This window comes from Plectropomus leopardus, chromosome 4 (assembly GCF_026936395.1).
Source record: "Plectropomus leopardus strain MGB_pleo_1.0 chromosome 4, ASM2693639v1, whole genome shotgun sequence".
NCBI lineage: Eukaryota > Metazoa > Chordata > Actinopteri > Perciformes > Serranidae > Plectropomus > Plectropomus leopardus.
In genome coordinates this window covers 25,031,705-25,056,310 of record NC_142179.1, presented here as the reverse complement: position 1 = coordinate 25,056,310, position 24,606 = coordinate 25,031,705, and the positions used below count along the sequence as shown (strand labels likewise).

The following is a 24,606-nucleotide window of genomic DNA, read 5'->3' as shown; positions in this document are numbered from 1 at the left end:
AATATAACGAGTCTCAACAAGCTATAATATGTTGTTTTTGGCAATTTTTGGGACATGTCAAAATTTGACATTTTTGCCATACTATAGTATGCGATTTTTGCCCATTTTTTCAACATGCTAAATTATGATGTTTTTGACCTTTTTTGGCATTTGTTTTCACTTTCTATAGTATAACAAGTCTCGACAAGCTATAATATGTTGTTTTTAGCCATTTTTGGGACATGTCAAAATTTGACATTTTTGCCATACTATAGTATGCGATTTTTGCCCATTTTTTCAACATGCTAAATTATGATGTTTTTGGCCTTTATTGGCATTAGTTTCCACTCTGTGTACTTTGGCGCGTCTCGACAAGCTATAATATGTTGTTTTTAGCCATTTTTGGGAAATGTCAAATTTTGACATTGTTGCCATACTATAGTATGCGATTTTTGCCCGTTTTTTCAACATGCTAAATTATGATGTTTTTGCCCTTTTTTGGCATTTGTTTCCACTTTCTATAGTATAACGAGTCTCGACAAGCTATAATATGTTGTTTTTAGCCATTTTTGGGACATGTCAAAATTTGACATTTTTGCCATACTATAGTATGCGATTTTTGCCCATTTTTTCAACATGCTAAATTATGATGTTTTTGGCCTTTATTGGCATTAGTTTCCACTCTGTATACTTTGGGGCATCTCGACAAGCTATGATATGTTGTTTTTAGCCATTTTTGGGACATGTCAAAATTTGACATTTTTGCCATACTATAGTATGCGATTTTTGCCCATTTTTTCAACATGCTAAATTATGATGTTTTTGCTGTTTTTTGGCATTTGTTTCCACTTTTTATATTATAACGCGTCTCGACAAGCTATAATATGTTGTTTTTAGCCATTTTTGGGACATGTCAAAATTTGACATTTTTGCCATACTATAGTATGCGATTTTTGCCCATTTTTTCAACATGCTAAATTATGATGTTTTTGGCCTTTATTGGCATTAGTTTCCACTCTGTGTACTTTGGCGCGTCTCGACAAGCTATAATATGTTGTTTTTAGCCATTTTTGGGAAATGTCAAATTTTGACATTGTTGCCATACTATAGTATGCGATTTTTGCCCATTTTTTCAACATGCTAAATTATGATGTTTTTGCCCTTTTTTGGCATTTGTTTCCACTTTCTATAGTATAACGAGTCTCGACAAGCTATAATATGTTGTTTTTAGCCATTTTTGGGACATGTCAAAATTTGACATTTTTGCCATACTATAGTATGCGATTTTTGCCCATTTTTTCAACATGCTAAATTATGATGTTTTTGGCCTTTATTGGCATTAGTTTCCACTCTGTATACTTTGGCGCGTCTCGACAAGCTATGATATGTTGTTTTTAGCCATTTTTGGGACATGTCAAAATTTGACATTTTTGCCATACTATAGTATGCGATTTTTGCCCATTTTTTCAACATGCTAAATTATGATGTTTTTGCTGTTTTTTGGCATTTGTTTCCACTTTTTATATTATAACGCGTCTCGACAAGCTATAATATGTTGTTTTTAGCCATTTTTGGGACATGTCAAAATTTGACATTTTTGCCATACTATAGTATGCGATTTTTGCCCATTTTTTCAACATGCTAAATTATGATGTTTTTGCCCTTTTTTGGCATTTGTTTCCACTTTGTGTAATAAAACGAGCCTCAACAAGCTATAATATGTTGTTTTTAGCCATTTTTGGGACATGTCAAAATTTGACATTTTTGCCATACTATAGTATGCGATTTTTGCCCATTTTTTCAACATGCTAAATTATGATGTTTTTGACCTTTTTTGGCATTTGTTTCCACTTTCTATAGTATAACAAGTCTCGACAAGCTATAATATGTTGTTTTTAGCCATTTTGGGACATGTCAAAATTTGACATTTTGCCATACTATAGTATGCGATTTTTGCCCATTTTTTCAACATGCTAAATTATGATGTTTTTTACCTTTTTTGGCATTTGTTTCCACTTTGTGTAATATAACGTGTCTCAACAAGCTATAATATGTTGTTTTCAGACATTTTTGGGACATGTCAAAATTTGACATTTTTGCCATACTATAGTATGCGATTTTCGCCCATTTTTTCAACATGCTAAATTATGTTGTTTTTGCCCTTTTTGGCATTTGTTTCCACTTTCTATAATATAACGAGTCTCAACAAGCTATAATATGTTGTTTTCAGACATTTTTGGGACATGTCAAAATTTGACATTTTTGCCATACTATAGTATGCGATTTTTGCCCATTTTTTCAACATGCTAAATTATGATGTTTTTGACCTTTTTTGGCATTTGTTTTCACTTTCTATAGTATAACAAGTCTCGACAAGCTATAATATGTTGTTTTTAGCCATTTTTGGGACATGTCAAAATTTGACATTTTTGCCATACTATAGTATGCGATTTTTGCCCATTTTTTCAACATGCTAAATTATGATGTTTTTGGCCTTTATTGGCATTAGTTTCCACTTTCTATAGTATAACGTCTCGACAAGCTATAATATGTTGTTTTTAGCCATTTTTGGGACATGTCAAAATTTGACATTGTTGCCATACTATAGTATGCGATTTTTGCCCATTTTTCAACATGCTAAATTATGATGTTTTTGCCCTTTTTGGCATTTGTTTCCACTTTCTATAGTATAACGAGTCTCGACAAGCTATAATATGTTGTTTTTAGCCATTTTTGGGACATGTCAAAATTTGACATTTTGCCATACTATAGTATGCGATTTTTGCCCATTTTTTCAACATGCTAAATTATGATGTTTTGCCTTTATTGGCATTAGTTTCACTTTCTATAGTATAACATCTCGACAAGCTATAATATGTTGTTTTTAGCCATTTTTGGGACATGTCAAAATTTGACATTTTGCCATACTATAGTATGCGATTTTGCCCATTTTTTCAACATGCTAAATTATGATGTTTTTGGCCTTTTTTGGCATTTGTTTCCACTCTGTATATTATAACGGCGTCTCGACAAGCTATAATATGTTGTTTTTGGCCATTTTTGGGACATGTCAAAATTTGACATTTTGCCATACTATAGTATGCGATTTTTGCCCATTTTTCAACATGCTAAATTATGATGTTTTTGGCCTTTTTGGCATTTGTTTCCACTCTGTATACTTATAACGTCTCGACAAGCTATAATATGTTGTTTTTAGTCATTTTTGGTACATGTCAAAATTTTACATTTTTGCTATACTATAGTATGCGATTTTTGCCCATTTTTCAACATGCTAAATTATGATGTTTTTGGCCTTTTTGGCATTTGTTTCCACTTTCTATAGTATAACGTCTCGACAAGCTATAATATGTTGTTTTAGCCATTTTTGGGACATGTCAAAATTTGACATTTTTGCCATACTATAGTATTATTTTTGCCCATTTTTTCAACATGCTAAATTATGATGTTTTTGGCCTTTATTGGCATTAGTTTCCACTCTGTATACTTTGGCGCGTCTCGACAAGCTATGATATGTTGTTTTTAGCCATTTTTGGGACATGTCAAAATTTGACATTTTTGCCATACTATAGTATGCGATTTTTGCCCATTTTTTCAACATGCTAAATTATGATGTTTTTGCTGTTTTTGGCATTTGTTACCACTTTCTATATTATAACAAGTCTCGACAAGCTATAATATGTTGTTTTTGGCCATTTTTGGGACATGTCAAAATTTGACATTTTGCCATACTATAGTATGCGATTTTTGCCCATTTTTTCAACATGCTAAATTATGATGTTTTTGCCCTTTTTGGGCATTTGTTTCCACTTTGTGTAATAAAACGAGCCTCAACAAGCTATAATAGGTTGTATTTAGCCATTTTTGGGACATGTCAAAATTTGACATTTTTGCCATACTATAGTATGCGATTTTTGCCCATTTTTCAACATGCTAAATTATGATGTTTTTGCTGTTTTTGGCATTTGTTTCCACTTTCTATATTATAACAAGTCTCGACAAGCTATAATAAGTTGTTTTTAGCCATTTTTGGGACATGTCAAAATTTGACATTTTTGCCATACTATAGTATGCGATTTTTGCCCATTTTTTCAACATGCTAAATTATGATGTTTTTGCCCTTTTTTGGCATTTGTTTCCACTTTGTGTAATAAAACGAGCCTCAACAAGCTATAATATGTTGTTTTTAGCCATTTTTGGGACATGTCAAAATTTGACATTTTTGCCATACTATAGTATGCGATTTTTGCCCATTTTTCAACATGCTAAATTATGATGTTTTTGACCTTTTTGGCATTTGTTTTCACTTTCTATAGTATAACAAGTCTCGACAAGCTATAATATGTTGTTTTTAGCCATTTTTGGGACATGTCAAAATTTGACATTTTTGCCATACTATAGTATGCGATTTTTGCCCATTTTTTCAACATGCTAAATTATGATGTTTTTACCTTTTTGGCATTTGTTTCCACTTTGTATAATATAACGAGTCTCAACAAGCTATAATATGTTGTTTTAGCCATTTTTGGGACATGTCAAAATTTGATATTTTTGCCATACTATAGTATGCGATTTTTGCCCATTTTTTCAACATGCTAAATTATGATGTTTTTGACCTTTTTTGGCATTAGTTTCCACTTTTTATACTATAACGCGTCTCGACAAGCTATAATATGTTGCTTTTAGCCATTTTTGGGACATGTCAAAATTTGATATTTTTGCCATACTATAGTATGCGATTTTTGCCCATTTTTTCAACATGCTAAATTATGATGTTTTTGCCGTTTTTTGGCATTTGTTTCCACTTTGTGTAATATAACGAGTCTCAACAAGCTATAATATGTTGTTTTTGGCCATTTTTGGGACATGTCAAAATTTGATATTTTTGCCATACTATAGTATGCGATTTTTGCCCATTTTTTCAACATGCTAAATTATGATGTTATTGCCGTTTTTGGGCATTTGTTTCCACTTTGTATATTATAACGAGTCTCGACAAGCTATGATATGTTGTTTTAGCCATTTTGGGACATGTCAAAATTTGACATTTTGCCATACTATAGTATGCGATTTTTGCCCATTTTTTCAACATGCTAAATTATGATGTTTTTGCCTTTTTTGGCATTTGTTTCCACTTTGTGTAATATAACGTCTCAACAAGGTATAATATGTTGTTTTTAGCCATTTTTGGGACATGTCAAAATTTGACATTTTTGCCATACTATAGTATGCGATTTTTGCCCATTTTTTCAACATGCTAAATTACGATGTTGTTGCCGTTTTTTGGCATTTGTTTCCACTTTGTGTAATATAACGAATCTCAACAAGCTATAATATGTTGTTTTTAGCCATTTTTGGGACATGTCAAAATTTGACATTTTTGCCATACTATAGTATGCGATTTTTGCCCATTTTTTCAACATGCTAAATTATGATGTTTTTGCCCTTTTTGGGCATTTGTTTCCACTTTGTGTAATAAAACGAGCCTCAACAAGCTATAATATGTTGTTTTTAGCCATTTTTGGGACATGTCAAAATTTGACATTTTTGCCATACTATAGTATGCGATTTTTGCCCATTTTTTCAACATGCTAAATTATGATGTTTTTGACCTTTTTTGGCATTTGTTTTCACTTTCTATAGTATAACAAGTCTCGACAAGCTATAATATGTTGTTTTTAGCCATTTTTGGGACATGTCAAAATTTGACATTTTTGCCATACTATAGTATGCGATTTTTGCCCATTTTTTCAACATGCTAAATTATGATGTGTTTTACCTTTTTTGGCATTTGTTTCCACTTTCTATAGTATAACGAGTCCCGACAAGCTATAATATGTTGTTTTTGGCCATTTTTGGGACATGTCAAAATTTGATATTTTTGCCATACTATAGTATGCGATTTTTGCCCATTTTTTCAACATGCTAAATTCTGATGTTTTTGACCTTTTTTGGCATTAGTTTCCACTTTTTATACTATAACAAGTCTCGACAAGCTATAATATGTTGTTTTTAGCCATTTTTGGGACATGTCAAAATTTGATATTTTTGCCATACTATAGTATGCGATTTTTGCCCATTTTTTCAACATGCTAAATTATGATGTTTTTGCCGTTTTTTGGCATTTGTTTCCACTTTCTATAGTATAACGAGTCTCGACAAGCTATAATATGTTGTTTTTAGCCATTTTTGGGACATGTCAAAATTTGACATTTTTGCCATACTATAGTATGCGATTTTTGCCCATTTTTTCAACATGCTAAATTATGATGTTTTTGCTGTTTTTTGGCATTTGTTTCCACTTTTTATATTATAACGCGTCTCGACAAGCTATAATATGTTGTTTTTAGCCATTTTTGGGACATGTCAAAATTTGACATTTTTGCCATACTATAGTATGCGATTTTTGCCCATTTTTTCAACATGCTAAATTACGATGTTGTTGCCGTTTTTTGGCATTTGTTTCCACTTTGTGTAATATAACGAATCTCAACAAGCTATAATATGTTGTTTTTAGCCATTTTTGGGAAATGTCAAAATTTGACATTGTTGCCATACTATAGTATGCGATTTTTGCCCATTTTTTCAACATGCTAAATTATGATGTTGTTGCCGTTTTTTGGCATTTGTTTCCACTTTGTGTAATATAACAAGTCTCGACAAGCTATAATATGTTGTTTTTAGCCATTTTTGGGACATGTCAAAATTTGACATTTTTGCCATACTATAGTATGCGATTTTTGCCCATTTTTTCAACATGCTAAATTATGATGTTTTTGGCCTTTATTGGCATTAGTTTCCACTCTGTGTACTTTGGCGCGTCTCGACAAGCTATAATATGTTGTTTTTAGCCATTTTTGGGACATGTCAAAATTTGACATTTTTGCCATACTATAGTATGCGATTTTTGCCCATTTTTTCAACATGCTAAATTATGATGTTTTTGACCTTTTTTGGCATTTGTTTTCACTTTCTATAGTATAACAAGTCTCGACAAGCTATAATATGTTGTTTTTAGCCATTTTTGGGACATGTCAAAATTTGACATTTTTGCCATACTATAGTATGCGATTTTTGCCCATTTTTTCAACATGCTAAATTATGATGTTTTTTACCTTTTTTGGCATTTGTTTCCACTTTGTGTAATATAACGTGTCTCAACAAGCTATAATATGTTGTTTTTGGCCATTTTTGGGACATGTCAAAATTTGATATTTTTGCCATACTATAGTATGCGATTTTTGCCCATTTTTTCAACATGCTAAATTATGATGTTTTTGACCTTTTTTGGCATTAGTTTCCACTTTTTATACTATAACGCGTCTCGACAAGCTATAATATGTTGCTTTTAGCCATTTTTGGGACATGTCAAAATTTGATATTTTTGCCATACTATAGTATGCGATTTTTGCTCATTTTTTCAACATTCTAAATTATGATGTTTTTTACCTTTTTTGGCATTTGTTTCCACTTTGTGTAATATAACGAGTCTCAACAAGCTATAATATGTTGTTTTTGGCCATTTTTGGGACATGTCAAAATTTGATATTTTTGCCATACTATAGTATGCGATTTTTGCCCATTTTTTCAACATGCTAAATTATGATGTTATTGCCGTTTTTGGGCATTTGTTTCCACTTTGTGTAATATAACGAGCCTCAACAAGCTATAATATGTTGTTTTTAGCCATTTTTGGGACATGTCAAAATTTGACATTTTTGCCATACTATAGTATGCGATTTTTGCCCATTTTTTCAACATGCTAAATTATGATGTTTTTGCCCTTTTTTGGCATTTGTTTCCACTTTGTGTAATATAACGAGCCTCAACAAGCTATAATATGTTGTTTTTAGCCATTTTTGGGACATGTCAAAATTTGACATTTTTGCCATACTATAGTATGCGATTTTTGCCCATTTTTTCAACATGCTAAATTATGATGTTTTTGCCCTTTTTTGGCATTTGTTTCCACTTTGTGTAATATAACAAGTCTCAACAAGCTATAATATGTTGTTTTTGGCCATTTTTGGGACATGTCAAAATTTGATATTTTTGCCATACTATAGTATGCGATTTTTGCCCATTTTTTCAACATGCTAAATTATGATGTTTTTGACCTTTTTTGGCATTAGTTTCCACTTTTTATACTATAACGCGTCTCGACAAGCTATAATATGTTGTTTTTAGCCATTTTTGGGACATGTCAAAATTTGATATTTTTGCCATACTATAGTATGCGATTTTTGCCCATTTTTTCAACATGCTAAATTATGGTGTTTTTGCCCTTTTTTGGCATTTGTTTCCACTTTTTATATTATAACGCGTCTCGACAAGCTATAATATGTTGTTTTTAGCCATTTTTGGGACATGTCAAAATTTGACATTTTTGCCATACTATAGTATGCGATTTTTGCCCATTTTTTCAACATGCTAAATTATGATGTTTTTGCACTTTTTTGGCATTTGTTTCCACTTTGTGTACTATAAAAAGTCTCAACAAGTTATAATATGTTGTTTTTAGCCATTTTTGGGACATGTCAAAATTTGACAATTTTGCCATACTATATTATGCGATTTTTGCCCATTTTTCAACATGCTAAATTATGATGTTTTGACCTTTTTGGCATTTGTTTTCACTTTCTATAGTATAACAAGTCTCGACAAGCTATAATATGTTGTTTTTAGCCATTTTTGGGACATGTCAAAATTTGACATTTTTGCCATACTATAGTATGCGATTTTTGCCCATTTTTTCAACATGCTAAATTATGATGTTTTTGCCCTTTTTTGGCATTTGTTTCCACTTTGTGTAATATAACGAGTCTCAACAAGCTATAATATGTTGTTTTTGGCCATTTTTGGGACATGTCAAAATTTGATATTTTTGCCATACTATAGTATGCGATTTTTGCCCATTTTTTCAACATGCTAAATTCTGATGTTTTTGACCTTTTTTGGCATTTGTTTCCACTTTTTATACTATAACGCGTCTCGACAAGCTATAATATGTTGTTTTTAGCCATTTTTGGGACATGTCAAAATTTGACATTTTTGCCATACTATAGTATGCGATTTTTGCCCATTTTTTCAACATGCTAAATTATGATGTTTTTGCCCTTTTTTGGCATTTGTTTCCACTTTGTGTACTATAAAAAGTCTCAACAAGTTATAATATGTTGTTTTTAGCCATTTTTGGGACATGTCAAAATTTGACATTTTTGCCATACTATAGTATGCGATTTTTGCCCATTTTTTCAACATGCTAAATTATGATGTTTTTGCCCTTTTTTGGCATTTGTTTCCACTTTCTATAGTATAACAAGTCTCGACAAGCTATAATATGTTGTTTTTAGCCATTTTTGGGACATGTCAAAATTTGACATTGTTGCCATACTATAGTATGCGATTTTTGCCCATTTTTTCAACATGCTAAATTATGATGTTTTTGACCTTTTTTGGCATTTGTTTCCACTTTTTATATTATAACGCGTCTCGACAAGCTATAATATGTTGTTTTTAGCCATTTTTGGGACATGTCAAAATTTGACATTTTTGCCATACTATAGTATGCGATTTTTGCCCATTTTTTCAACATGCTAAATTATGATGTTTTTGACCTTTTTTGGCATTTGTTTCCACTTTGTGTAATATAACGAGCCTCAACAAGCTATAATATGTTGTTTTTAGCCATTTTTGGGACATGTCAAAATTTGACATTTTTGCCATACTATAGTATGCGATTTTTGCCCATTTTTTCAACATGCTAAATTATGATGTTTTTGCCCTTTTTTGGCATTTGTTTCCACTTTGTGTAATAAAACGAGCCTCAACAAGCTATAATATGTTGTTTTTAGCCATTTTTGGGACATGTCAAAATTTGACATTTTGCCATACTATAGTATGCGATTTTTGCCCATTTTTCAACATGCTAAATTATGATGTTTTTGCCCTTTTTGGCATTTGTTTTCACTTTCTATAGTATAACAAGTCTCAACAAGCTATAATATGTTGTTTTTAGCCATTTTTGGGACATGTCAAAATTTGACATTTTGCCATACTATAGTATGCGATTTTTGCCCATTTTTCAACATGCTAAATTTTGATGTTTTTGGCCTTTCTTGGCATTTGTTTCCATTCTGTATACTTTGGCGCGTCTCGACAAGCTATAATATGTTGTTTTTAGCCATTTTTGGGACATGTCAAAATTTGACATTTTTGCCATACTATAGTATGCGATTTTTGCCCATTTTCTCAACATTCTAAATTATGATGTTTTTGCCGTTTTTGGGCATTTGTTTCCACTTTGTGTAATATAACGAGTCTCAACAAACTATAATATGTTGTTTTTAGCCATTTTTGGGACATGTCAAAATTTGACATTGTTGCCATACTATAGTATGCGATTTTTGCCCATTTTTTCAACATGCTAAATTATGATGTTTTTGCACTTTTTTGGCATTTGTTTCCACTTTGTGTAATAAAAAGTCTCAACAAGCTATAATATGTTGTTTTTAGCCATTTTTGGGACATGTCAAAATTTGACAATTTTGCCATACTATAGTATGCGATTTTTGCCCATTTTTTCAACATGCTAAATTATGATGTTTTTGACCTTTTTTGGCATTTGTTTTCACTTTCTATAGTATAACAAGTCTCGACAAGCTATAATATGTTGTTTTAGCCATTTTTGGGACATGTCAAAATTTGACATTTTGCCATACTATAGTATGCGATTTTTGCCCATTTTTTCAACATGCTAAATTATGATGTTTTTGCCCTTTTTTGGCATTTGTTTCCACTTTGTGTAATATAACGAGTCTCAACAAGCTATAATATGTTGTTTTTGGCCATTTTTGGGACATGTCAAAATTTGATATTTTTGCCATACTATAGTATGCGATTTTTGCCCATTTTTTCAACATGCTAAATTCTGATATTTTTGATCTTTTTGGCATTTGTTTCCACTTTTTATACTATAACAAGTCTCGACAAGCTATAATATGTTGTTTTTAGCCATTTTTGGGACATGTCAAAATTTGACATTTTTGCCATACTATAGTATGCGATTTTTGCCCATTTTTTCAACATGCTAAATTATGATGTTTTTGCCGTTTTTTGGCATTTGTTTCCACTTTGTGTACTATAAAAAGTCTCAACAAGTTATAATATGTTGTTTTTAGCCATTTTTGGGACATGTCAAAATTTGACATTTTTGCCATACTATAGTATGCGATTTTTGCCCATTTTTTCAACATGCTAAATTATGATGTTTTTGCCGTTTTTGGGCATTTGTTTCCACTTTGTGTAATATAACGAGTCTCAACAAACTATAATATGTTGTTTTTAGCCATTTTTGGGACATGTCAAAATTTGACATTGTTGCCATACTATAGTATGCGATTTTTGCCCATTTTTTCAACATGCTAAATTATGATGTTTTTGACCTTTTTTGGCATTTGTTTCCACTTTTTATATTATAACGCGTCTCGACAAGCTATAATATGTTGTTTTTAGCCATTTTTGGGACATGTCAAAATTTGACATTTTTGCCATACTATAGTATGCGATTTTTGCCCATTTTTTCAACATGCTAAATTATGATGTTTTTGCCCTTTTTTGGCATTTGTTTCCACTTTGTGTAATATAACGAGCCTCAACAAGCTATAATATGTTGTTTTTAGCCATTTTTGGGACATGTCAAAATTTGACATTTTTGCCATACTATAGTATGCGATTTTTGCCCATTTTTTCAACATGCTAAATTATGATGTTTTTTACCTTTTTTGGCATTTGTTTCCACTTTGTGTAATATAACGTGTCTCAACAAGCTATAATATGTTGTTTTTAGCCATTTTTGGGACATGTCAAAATTTGACATTTTTGCCATACTATAGTATGCGATTTTTGCCCATTTTTTCAACATGCTAAATTATGATGTTTTTGACCTTTTTTGGCATTTGTTTTCACTTTCTATAGTATAACAAGTCTCGACAAGCTATAATATGTTGTTTTTAGCCATTTTTGGGACATGTCAAAATTTGACATTTTTGCCATACTATAGTATGCGATTTTTGCCCATTTTTTCAACATGCTAAATTATGATGTTTTTGCGCTTTTTAGGCATTTGTTTCCCTTTTGTATTATAAAAGTCTCGACAAGCTATAATATGTTGTTTTAGCCATTTTTGGGACATGTCAAAATTTGACATTTTTGCCATACTATAGTATGTATTTTTGCCCATTTTTCAACATGCTAAATTATGATGTTTTTGCACTTTTTTGGCATTTGTTTCCACTTTGTGTACTATAAAAAGTCTCAACAAGTTATAATATGTTGTTTTTAGCCATTTTTGGGACATGTCAAAATTTGACATTTTTGCCATACTATAGTATGCGATTTTTGCCCATTTTTTCAACATGCTAAATTATGATGTTTTTGCCCTTTTTTGGCATTTGTTTCCACTTTCTATAGTATAACAAGTCTCGACAAGCTATAATATGTTGTTTTTGGCCATTTTTGGGACATGTCAAAATTTGACATTTTTGCCATACTATAGTATGCGATTTTTGCCCATTTTTTCAACATGCTAAATTATGATGTTTTTGCCCTTTTTTGGCATTTGTTTCCACTTTGTGTAATATAACGAGTCTCAACAAGCTATAATATGTTGTTTTTGGCCATTTTTGGGACATGTCAAAATTTGATATTTTTGCCATACTATAGTATGCGATTTTTGCCCATTTTTTCAACATGCTAAATTCTGATGTTTTTGACCTTTTTTGGCATTTGTTTCCACTTTTTATACTATAACGCGTCTCGACAAGCTATAATATGTTGTTTTTAGCCATTTTTGGGACATGTCAAAATTTGACATTTTTGCCATACTATAGTATGCGATTTTTGCCCATTTTTTCAACATGCTAAATTATGATGTTTTTGCCGTTTTTTGGCATTTGTTTCCACTTTGTGTACTATAAAAAGTCTCAACAAGTTATAATATGTTGTTTTTAGCCATTTTTGGGACATGTCAAAATTTGACATTTTTGCCATACTATAGTATGCGATTTTTGCCCATTTTTTCAACATGCTAAATTATGATGTTTTTGCCGTTTTTGGGCATTTGTTTCCACTTTGTGTAATATAACGAGTCTCAACAAACTATAATATGTTGTTTTTAGCCATTTTTGGGACATGTCAAAATTTGACATTGTTGCCATACTATAGTATGCGATTTTTGCCCATTTTTTCAACATGCTAAATTATGATGTTTTTGACCTTTTTTGGCATTTGTTTCCACTTTGTGTAATATAACGAGCCTCAACAAGGTATAATATGTTGTTTTTAGCCATTTTTGGGACATGTCAAAATTTGACATTTTTGCCATACTATAGTATGCGATTTTTGCCCATTTTTTCAACATGCTAAATTATGATGTTTTTGCCCTTTTTTGGCATTTGTTTCCACTTTGTGTAATATAACGAGCCTCAACAAGGTATAATATGTTGTTTTTAGCCATTTTTGGGACATGTCAAAATTTGACATTTTTGCCATACTATAGTATGCGATTTTTGCCCATTTTTTCAACATGCTAAATTATGATGTTTTTGCCCTTTTTTGGCATTTGTTTTCACTTTCTATAGTATAACAAGTCTCGACAAGCTATAATATGTTGTTTTTAGCCATTTTTGGGACATGTCAAAATTTGACATTTTTGCCATACTATAGTATGCGATTTTTGCCCATTTTTTCAACATGCTAAATTATGATGTTTTTTTTACCTTTTTTGGCATTAGTTTCCATTCTGTATACTTTGGCGCGTCTCGACAAGCTATAATATGTTGTTTTTAGCCATTTTTGGGACATGTCAAAATTTGACATTTTTGCCATACTATAGTATGCGATTTTTGCCCATTTTTTCAACATGCTAAATTATGATGTTTTTGCCGTTTTTTGGCATTTGTTTCCACTTTCTATAGTATAACGAGTCCCGACAAGCTATAATATGTTGTTTTTAGCCATTTTTGGGACATGTCAAAATTTGACATTTTTGCCATACTATAGTATGCGATTTTTGCCCATTTTTTCAACATGCTAAATTACGATGTTGTTGCCGTTTTTTGGCATTTGTTTCCACTTTGTGTAATATAACGAGTCTCAACAAGCTATAATATGTTGTTTTTAGCCATTTTTGGGACATGTCAAAATTTGACATTGTTGCCATACTATAGTATGCGATTTTTGCCCATTTTTTCAACATGCTAAATTATGATGTTTTTGCCATTTTTGGGCATTTGTTTCCACTTTGTGTAATATAACGAGCCTCAACAAGCTATAATATGTTGTTTTTAGCCATTTTTGGGACATGTCAAAATTTGACATTTTTGCCATACTATAGTATGCGATTTTTGCCCATTTTTTCAACATGCTAAATTATGATGTTTTTGCCCTTTTTTGGCATTTGTTTCCACTTTGTGTAATAAAACGAGCCTCAACAAGCTATAATATGTTGTTTTTAGCCATTTTTGGGACATGTCAAAATTTGACATTTTTGCCATACTATAGTATGCGATTTTTGCCCATTTTTTCAACATGCTAAATTATGATTTTTTTGACCTTTGTTGGCATTTGTTTCCACTTTGTGTAATATAACGAGTCTCAACAAGCTATAATATGTTGTTTTTGGCCATTTTTCGGACATGTCAAAAATTGGATATTTTTGCCATACTATAGTATGCGATTTTTGCCCATTTTTTCAACATGCTAAATTCTGATGTTTTTGACCTTTTTTGGCATTAGTTTCCACTTTTTATACTATAACGCGTCTCGACAAGCTATAATATGTTGCTTTTAGCCATTTTTGGGACATGTCAAAATTTGATATTTTTGCCATACTATAGTATGCGATTTTTGCCCATTTTTTCAACATGCTAAATTATGATGTTTTGGGGTTTTATTGGCATTAGTTTCCATTCTGTATACTTTGGCGCGTCTCGACAAGCTATGATATGTTGTTTTTAGCCATTTTTGGGACATGTCAAAATTTGACATTTTTGCCATACTATAGTATGCGATTTTTGCCCATTTTTTCAACATGCTAAATTATGATGTTTTTGGCCTTTATTGGCATTAGTTTCCATTCTGTATACTTTGGCGCGTCTCGACAAGCTATGATATGTTGTTTTTAGCCATTTTTGGGACATGTCAAAATTTGACATTGTTGCCATACTATAGTATGCGATTTTTGCCCATTTTTTCAACATGCTAAATTATGATGTTTTTGCCGTTTTTTGGCATTTGTTTCCACTTTCTATAGTATAACGAGTCCCGACAAGCTATAATATGTTGTTTTTAGCCATTTTTGGGACATGTCAAAATTTGACATTTTTGCCATACTATAGTATGCGATTTTTGCCCATTTTTTCAACATGCTAAATTATGATGTTTTTTTTACCTTTTTTGGCATTAGTTTCCATTCTGTATACTTTGGCGCGTCTCGACAAGCTATGATATGTTGTTTTTAGCCATTTTTGGGACATGTCAAAATTTGACATTTTTGCCATATGCGTATGCGATTTTTGCCCATTTTTTCAACATGCTAAATTATGATGTTTTTTACCTTTTTTGGCATTTGTTTCCACTTTGTGTAATATAACGAGTCTCAACAAGCTATAATATGTTGTTTTTGGCCATTTTTGGGACATGTCAAAATTTGATATTTTTGCCATACTATAGTATGCGATTTTTGCCCATTTTTTCAACATGCTAAATTCTGATGTTTTTGACCTTTTTTGGCATTAGTTTCCACTTTTTATACTATAACGCGTCTTGACAAGCTATAATATGTTGCTTTTAGCCATTTTTGGGACATGTCAAAATTTGATATTTTTGCCATACTATAGTATGCGATTTTTGCCCATTTTTTCAACATGCTAAATTATGGTGTTTTTGCCCTTTTTTGGCATTTGTTTCCACTTTTTATATTATAACGCGTCTCGACAAGCTACAATATGTTGTTTTTAGCCATTTTTGGGACATGTCAAAATTTGACATTTTTGCCATACTATAGTATGCGATTTTTGCCCATTTTTTCAACATGCTAAATTATGATGTTTTTGCACTTTTTTGGCATTTGTTTCCACTTTGTGTACTATAAAAAGTCTCAACAAGTTATAATATGTTGTTTTTAGCCATTTTTGGGACATGTCAAAATTTGACATTTTTGCCATACTATAGGATGCGATTTTTGCCCATTTTTTCAACATTCTAAATTATGATGTTTTTGACCTTTTTTGGCATTTGTTTTCACTTTCTATGGTATAACAAGTCTCGACAAGCTATAATATGTTGTTTTTAGCCATTTTTGGGACATGTCAAAATTTGACATTTTTGCCATACTATAGTATGCGATTTTTGCCCATTTTTTCAACATGCTAAATTACGATGTTGTTGCCGTTTTTTGGCATTTGTTTCCACTTTGTGTAATATAACGAGTCTCAACAAGCTATAATATGTTGTTTTTAGCCATTTTTGGGACATGTCAAAATTTGATATTTTTGCCATACTATAGTATGCGATTTTTGCCCATTTTTTCAACATGCTAAATTATGATGTTTTTGGCCTTTATTGGCATTAGTTTCCACCCTGTGTACTTTGGCGCGTCTCGACAAGCTATAATATGTTGTTTTTAGCCATTTTTGGGAAATGTCAAAATTTGACATTGTTGCCATACTATAGTATGCGATTTTTGCCCATTTTTTCAACATGCTAAATTATGATGTTTTTGACCTTTTTTGGCATTTGTTTCCACTTTTTATATTATAACGCGTCTCGACAAGCTATAATATGTTGTTTTTAGCCATTTTTGGGACATGTCAAAATTTGATATTTTTGCCATACTATAGTATGCGATTTTTGCCCATTTTTTCAACATGCTAAATTATGATGTTTTTGCCCTTTTTTGGCATTAGTTTCCACCCTGTGTACTTTGGCGCGTCTCGACAAGCTATAATATGTTGTTTTTAGCCATTTTTGGGAAATGTCAAAATTTGACATTGTTGCCATACTATAGTATGCGATTTTTGCCCATTTTTTCAACATGCTAAATTATGATGTTTTTGACCTTTTTTGGCATTTGTTTCCACTTTGTGTAATATAACGAGCCTCAACAAGGTATAATATGTTGTTTTTAGCCATTTTTGGGACATGTCAAAATTTGACATTTTTGCCATACTATAGTATGCGATTTTTGCCCATTTTTTCAACATGCTAAATTATGATGTTTTTGCCCTTTTTTGGCATTTGTTTCCACTTTCTATAGTATAACAAGTCTCGACAAGCTATAATATGTTGTTTTTGGCCATTTTTGGGACATGTCAAAATTTGACATTTTTGCCATACTATAGTATGCGATTTTTGCCCATTTTTTCAACATGCTAAATTATGATGTTTTTGACCTTTTTTGGCATTTGTTTCCACTTTGTGTAATATAACGAGTCTCAACAAGCTATAATATGTTGTTTTTGGCCATTTTTTGGACATGTCAAAATTTGATATTTTTGCCATACTATAGTATGCGATTTTTGCCCATTTTTTCAACATGCTAAATTATGATGTTTTTGGCCTTTATTGGCATTAGTTTCCATTCTGTATACTTTGGCGCGTCTCGACATGCTATGATATGTTGTTTTTAGCCATTTTTGGGACATGTCAAAATTTGACATTTTTGCCATACTATAGTATGCGATTTTTGCCCATTTTTTCAACATGCTAAATTATGATGTTTTTGCCCTTTTTTGGCATTTGTTTCCACTTTCTATAGTATAACGCGTCCCGACAAGCTATAATATGTTGTTTTTAGCCATTTTTGGGACATGTCAAAATTTGACATTTTTGCCATACTATAGTTTGCGATTTTTGCCCATTTTTTCAACATGCTAAATTACGATGTTGTTGCCGTTTCTTGGCATTTGTTTCCACTTTGTATATCATAACGCGTCTCGACAAGCTATGATATGTTGTTTTTAGCCATTTTTGGGAAATGTCAAAATTTGACATTTTTGCCATACTATAGTATGCGATTTTTGCCCATTTTTTCAACATGCTAAATTATGATGTTTTTGGCCTTTATTGGCATTAGTTTCCACCCTGTGTACTTTGGCGCGTCTCGACAAGCTATAATATGTTGTTTTTAGCCATTTTTGGGAAATGTCAAAATTTGACATTGTTGCCATACTATAGTATGCGATTTTTGCCCATTTTTTCAACATGCTAAATTATGATGTTTTTGACCTTTTTTGGCATTTGTTTCCACTTTTTATATTATAACGCGTCTCGACAAGCTATAATATGTTGTTTTTAGCCATTTTTGGGACATGTCAAAATTTGACATTTTTGCCATACTATAGTATGCGATTTTTGCCCATTTTTTCAACATGCTAAATTATGATGTTTTTGACCTTTTTTGGCATTTGTTTTCACTTTCTATAGTATAACAAGTCTCGACAAGCTATAATATGTTGTTTTTAGCCATTTTTGGGACATGTCAAAATTTGACATTTTTGCCATACTATAGTATGCGATTTTTGCCCATTTTTTCAACATGCTAAATTATGATGTTTTTTTACCTTTTTTGGCATTTGTTTCCACTTTGTGTAATATAACGAGTCTCAACAAGCTATAATATGTTGTTTTTGGCCATTTTTGGGACATGTCAAAATTTGATATTTTTGCCATACTATAGTATGCGATTTTTGCCCATTTTTTCAACATGCTAAATTATGATGTTTTTGCCCTTTTTTGGCATTTGTTTCCACTTTGTGTAATATAACGAGTCTCAACAAGCAATAATGTGTTGTTTTTAGCCATTTTTGGGACATGTCAAAATTTGACATTTTTGCCATACTATAGTATGCGATTTTTGCCCATTTTTTCAACATGCTAAATTATGATGTTTTTGCCCTTTTTTGGCATTTGTTTCCACTTTGTGTAATATAACGAGTCTCAACAAGCTATAATATGTTGTTTTTGGCCATTTTTGGGACATGTCAAAATTTGACATTTTTGCCATACTATAGTATGCGATTTTTGCCCATTTTTTCAACATGCTAAATTATGATGTTTTTGCCCTTTTTTGGCATTTGTTTCCACTTTGTGTAATATAACGAGTCTCATCAAGCTATAATATGTTGTTTTTGGCCATTTTTGGGACATGTCAAAATTTGACATTTTTGCCATACTATAGTATGCGATTTTTGCCCATTTTTTCAACATGCTAAATTATGATGTTTTTGACCTTTTTTGGCATTAGTTTCCACTTTTTATACTATAACGCGTCTGGACAAGTTATAATATGTTGCTTTTAGCCATTTCTGGGACATGTCAAAATTGGATATTTTTGCCATACTATAGTATGCGATTTTTGCCCATTTTTTCAACATGCTAAATTATGATGTTTTTGACCTTTATTGGCATTAGTTTCCACTTTGTGTAATATAACGAGTCTCAATAAGCTATAATATGTTGTTTTTAGCCATTTTTGGGACATGTCAAAATTTGACATTTTTGCCATACTATAGTATGCGATTTTTGCCCATTTTTTCAACATGCTAAATTATGATGTTTTTGCCGTTTTTTGGCATTTGTTTCCATTTTTTATATTATAACGCGTCTCGACAAGCTATAATATCTTGTTTTTAGCCATTTTTGGGACATGTCAAAATTTGACATTTTTGCCATACTATAGCATGCGATTTTTGCCCAATTTTTAAACATGCTAAATTATGATGTTTTTGGCCTTTATTGGCATTAGTTTCCACTCTGTGTACTTTGGCGTGTCTCGACAAGCTATGATATGTTGTTTTTAGCCATTTTTGGGACATGTCAAAATTTGACATTTTTGCCATACTATAGTATGCGATTTTTGCCCATTTTTTCAACATGCTAAATTATGATGTTTTTGACCTTTTTTGGCATTTGGTTTCACTTTCTATAGTATAACGAGGCTGTGCGGCACTTCTTCTGCCACTAGACGGCAATACCTGTGACCAATCACACCCGAAGCACTTTTTGTACTTACTAAGGGTTTTTTCCTTAAGTCTAAATTCTTGCTTGTGTTGTACGTCGCTTTGGATAAAAGCATCTGCTAAATGAAATTGTAGAATTTGTAGAATTTGCTCTCTGTAACTTTTATAACCTGCTAGCTAACATGACTTATACACCGCATGCTTAAAAGAAGAAGGAAAAATACCCTCCACTAGGGAACTATTAATAATCATTAAAACACTGGGTCCCACTATGTTAAAAACATCTTTAGGAGATAGTGGTTAAACCGGGTCACAACATTAGCTGTATATTGGCTCTGACAACGAGGTAGCATTGGTTCTGAACACATATGGGCATGTTCATTTAACATACATCATATCTGTTAGCTAGGTCTTGTCAAAGACAGAAAACGGATGTAGAGGATGGAAACGAGGATTCCTCTGGAGAATAAATCTGATGATGTGGCTGTGATTTGCGCTTAAATTGGCAGCAGCTTTGAAAACAGGATTTACAGGAGCAGACACCCAGAGATGACATTTACATTTGTTCCTCCTCTGTGTCTTCTGCACATTTGTGTGCAGGTGCATCTGCAATGTATTGATGCACTTGTAGTGAGCGCACACGCCTACAGAATTAACACGGATGAACAGGACAGATATAAATGGGTTTGCTTTGAGACTGGCTTATGAAGGCTCCACTCGAGCTTTTGAAGTAGAGGGAGGGAGTGAATGGGAGAATAAATGTGAGGTAAAGAAGCAGACATTTGCTATAACACATATCTCACCTCAGCAGAGGAGTATCCCGATGATGAGTATCTGGACATGTCGAAATCATCATCACTGGAGCAAATTAAAAAAAAAAAATTTAGCTCATCATTTCATTGTTTATGGTGTTTATCTGGCAATAAATGTATTAATGAGTGTGTTATTACCTGTCTGTGTCTAGCGCCACCAAGGGCTTCTCATCCGGGCTCTGGTCTAGAGAGGAATAACCTTTATTGGGCACTACCAACCTGTGGGGAGGGAACAGGGAAGAAATGATCAGAGGAGCAGAAACTGGGGTGTAACAGAATATGACAGGAAAAGGCAGAGGAGGGAGAATTGATTTACAAACAGGAAGAGGTGAGTAAGACAGGCAGAGATGCTGAAAGAAAAGGAAGGCGGGCCTGGAGGCGACATCACAGCTGAATTACAGTAACAGAAGCCTGAAAGAGGTCTCATTTCTGGATTGTACATCTTACAAAGCCTAAATCAATAAAAGTATTTTCTTGTTCGCCCCACTGACACACAAAGATAATGGACCTGAGAGTCAAGCCCATCAAAACACATTTCTGATTTTACACATATAATCAAAATATAGTAAAATGACCTAAGTTGAATTGGCTTTTGTATGTTGGTCCTAAAAACACATCATTACTTAATTTATGGTATTTCTTTACTCAAATCTAGTACAGTTAGAAAACAACATTCATTAATTTCAAGCTTGTTTAAGTTAATTGGGCTTAATGTGTTTTGCTGTCAGTAGCTAATCAAAACAATGCAATATTACACCAAAATAGGGACCTAAATAGAGTTTATCCCAAAAATAAAATAGATTTTAATGATTGCAATCCCCACAAAGACACCAACCATCATCTCAATTTCTCCACTAAACCGAGACCCCAGCGCTCCCTTCTTACCGTGTTCTGGCCATGACGTTGTTCTTCTTGGGCTGCTGGTTGACTGGACTACCTACAGTGTTGCCATTCTTCAGTGAGCCCTTTCTAGCCAGCTCTCTCTGTTTCTCTGCACAACACACACACACACACACAAACACACACACACATACACACACACACAAAATAAGCTCCAAAAACAAACAATAAAAACACATAAACTGCAAAAAGAAGTGAAAGATTAAAGTCAAACTGATGTTATTCAATTGACCTCCAATTAAATGCTGCAGTTTGCTTATTATTCCTTAAAAGTACAGTTAAAAGTTCAACCCTAGATCCTAAAAACATGCCTTTTTCATTTATTAATCTAAATTACTGTGGTGTGAGTTGCCCAGTGTTGGAAAGACTGGCTGTAGAAATGTTTGCCCTCTCTTCAAAATAATTGAAACTAGAGGGCACTCAGCTTGTGGTGCTAAATGCTAAATGTCTCTTTTCAGAAATCATGACCCGGTTTCTCAAGATAATCCACAGACCTTGTTGTGCGCAGTTTCATGTAGAAAGCATTTCCTTTCTATACACTACAACTGCCAAACATATAACTTCACAGAAGGAAGAGTGTACCTACACATGGACAAAATTCTTGTGCTTGTGATGTGTGAGATTTAAACATTAATGGCGTCCTCCTGGCTGAGCTGTAATGTAGTGCAAGGTGAGCTCGCTGGGAAATTCATTATCAATTAAGTTCAAGAGATTGCAGGCATCCCTGAGGCTGATATCTCCAACACTCTGCAACTCACACAATCTGGATTGATAAATAGCACTAGGAAGAGACTAAAAATGTGTATGTTTGATCATGTGGTGAGCTGTTCCTTTGATAAACCAGGGCACTGTTGACAGAGATTATATAATTTATCAACTTTCTATTGAATTTCATTTTTTCATAATAGACTGAAAAAACACTGCAAATTCTGTGTAAGTCTCCTCAGGTTGTCAAATTTACTCGTGTCAAATGAGTCCAGATTTTGACAAGAAGAAATTAGGATGAGCACACACTCATCAGGTGTGATGATCGGGCAGGAGAAATGGACTGAATTTTACTTGATTGTGACATATTGTCTTCCTGAACATGATGACAAACTCTAGGGTTAGCAGCACAGCACAAGATGTGACATCAGTCCAGATCAGTTTATGTTTACTGGAGGGATTTTCTTCAGTGATCAGCTGACTAGAAAATAATGGTCACTGCTTTGAGGGCTGAGGGGGTTGTTTAATTTCTGTAATACAATACGACACAAAGCATGACACAATACATTCAGAAACAAAAGACTCATCATGTGACATCAAACGCTCTATCCCCCCTTTTCTCTCTTTAATGATTCTCGTCACTGATCAGATGACAAATAGCTATTGCTATTAGTCTATTCTGAGCTATCGGTGAGCTAAAGTATAACACATTAATGACACTAGAAAATGTTGTATCTAATTCAAACTGTGCCACCAGTCAATGGCATTACACTTTGAATCCACAAGAGTTTTAAAAGGCCATCACATGCAGATTAGAGCCTTTTGCATCTCAAGGTCACAGAGGAAAAGTGACTAGTTAAACAAGCATGTATGGTTAAAGGATAATGCTCCAACAGTATTGTATTAAAAAGGAAATTTTATCACAGTGTCATGAAAAATTAACAGCAAATAAGATTAAGTAGAGTACTATGAAAAACAACAGCAGACATCACTGTGGTCTCACTCTCAAAATATAGGACAAATGTAGAAGAAAATGACCTTTGACAGCAAGTAATGTACTGCACATGTGGACACGAGTTTACATATAAAAAAAACAACATTTTTAAGCACTTTTCTCACAGAATAGGTGACAGTATTAATCATTCTTTAAGGCTTAGCTAAGAAAGTTTTACAGTAGGAGTAAATAAAAGAAAGAGGTGCTGCCGCTCACCACTGGACTCTGTCCAAGGTGCTGAAATGAGACTGTAAGGACTTGTGGCTTTTTATAAACAACAGACTCAAGTTCTCAAACATTAAACAAACTAGAGAGGCTAATACTTTTTTTTGCCATCGATATCCATCCATAAGCCAAAGAATATAGTTGAGTAGAGCTTAAAAAATAAGTTAAAGCTTAAAAAAAGCGTTAAAACTAATTGATTGAAGAATTATCAACAACTGTGATAACTGATTCATTGTTAATGTTCTTCAAAAGCAGAAACACTAACCTTTTCTTGTTACAGCTTCTTAAATGCGAGATTTTGTTGCTTTTTCTTTGTTTTATATGGTTGTGAAATACTTTTTTTGGTATGGTATTGTGGTTCAGAAAAAAACACCACCTTGGTCTCTGGGAACTTATCACAGGTATTTTTTAATGTGCGGATATCCTAAAATGATTGAATTCGGCCATATCACCACATTTATGGTTTGCCTTGTTATACTAACGCTCTCTTAAAATTGGCCATCACTGTTCAGATGCCATCACCCTACAAAAACAAAATGCTGCAGTAACAGTCTCTTTCTTGTCTAGAGATGATGCCATGTCTGCAAATAACAGCAGGTGACTCTTTCCAGGACTTTAAGAATACACTTGATTACAGGATACGCAGACACCCACAGGGATACTTGGCCTACAAATACTGTACTGCTCTTCCTCACCTATTTTCATCTGCAGGGGTGAGGGCTTGTAGTTGATGGTGACAGGTTCCCCCTCTCTGGTGTCGGAGTCCACCTCTGAGGCTGTGGACGAGGCCGGGTCCTGGAGACAAATGAGAGGACGGCGTGGATAGAAAGATGAGCAGAAATGTGCATCGCTGAGGCGTTTATGAATAATGAATGTATTTTTGTAATGCATAATGCACCCTACTATGCCCAGACAATGTGAATAAAACAGTTCATAAATAGATAAAACATGG

At 32.8% G+C, this 24,606-nt stretch overlaps 1 protein-coding gene across 2 annotated transcripts in view; it reads right to left on the bottom strand.

Moving 5' to 3' along the window:
• fam219ab (family with sequence similarity 219 member Ab) overlaps positions 1-24,606 on the bottom strand; it is a 37,338-nt gene that overhangs the window by 4,427 nt on the left and 8,305 nt on the right. For both annotated transcript variants that reach the window (XM_088076920.1, XM_042488458.2), the window contains exons 4-7: positions 24,350-24,449; positions 21,716-21,821; positions 20,969-21,049; positions 20,822-20,876 (exon numbers count right to left, since the gene is read on the bottom strand). In XM_088076920.1, coding sequence (XP_087933046.1) covers positions 20,822-20,876; positions 20,969-21,049; positions 21,716-21,821; positions 24,350-24,449 — 342 coding nt within the window. The remainder of the gene's footprint in view (positions 1-20,821; positions 20,877-20,968; positions 21,050-21,715; positions 21,822-24,349; positions 24,450-24,606) is intronic.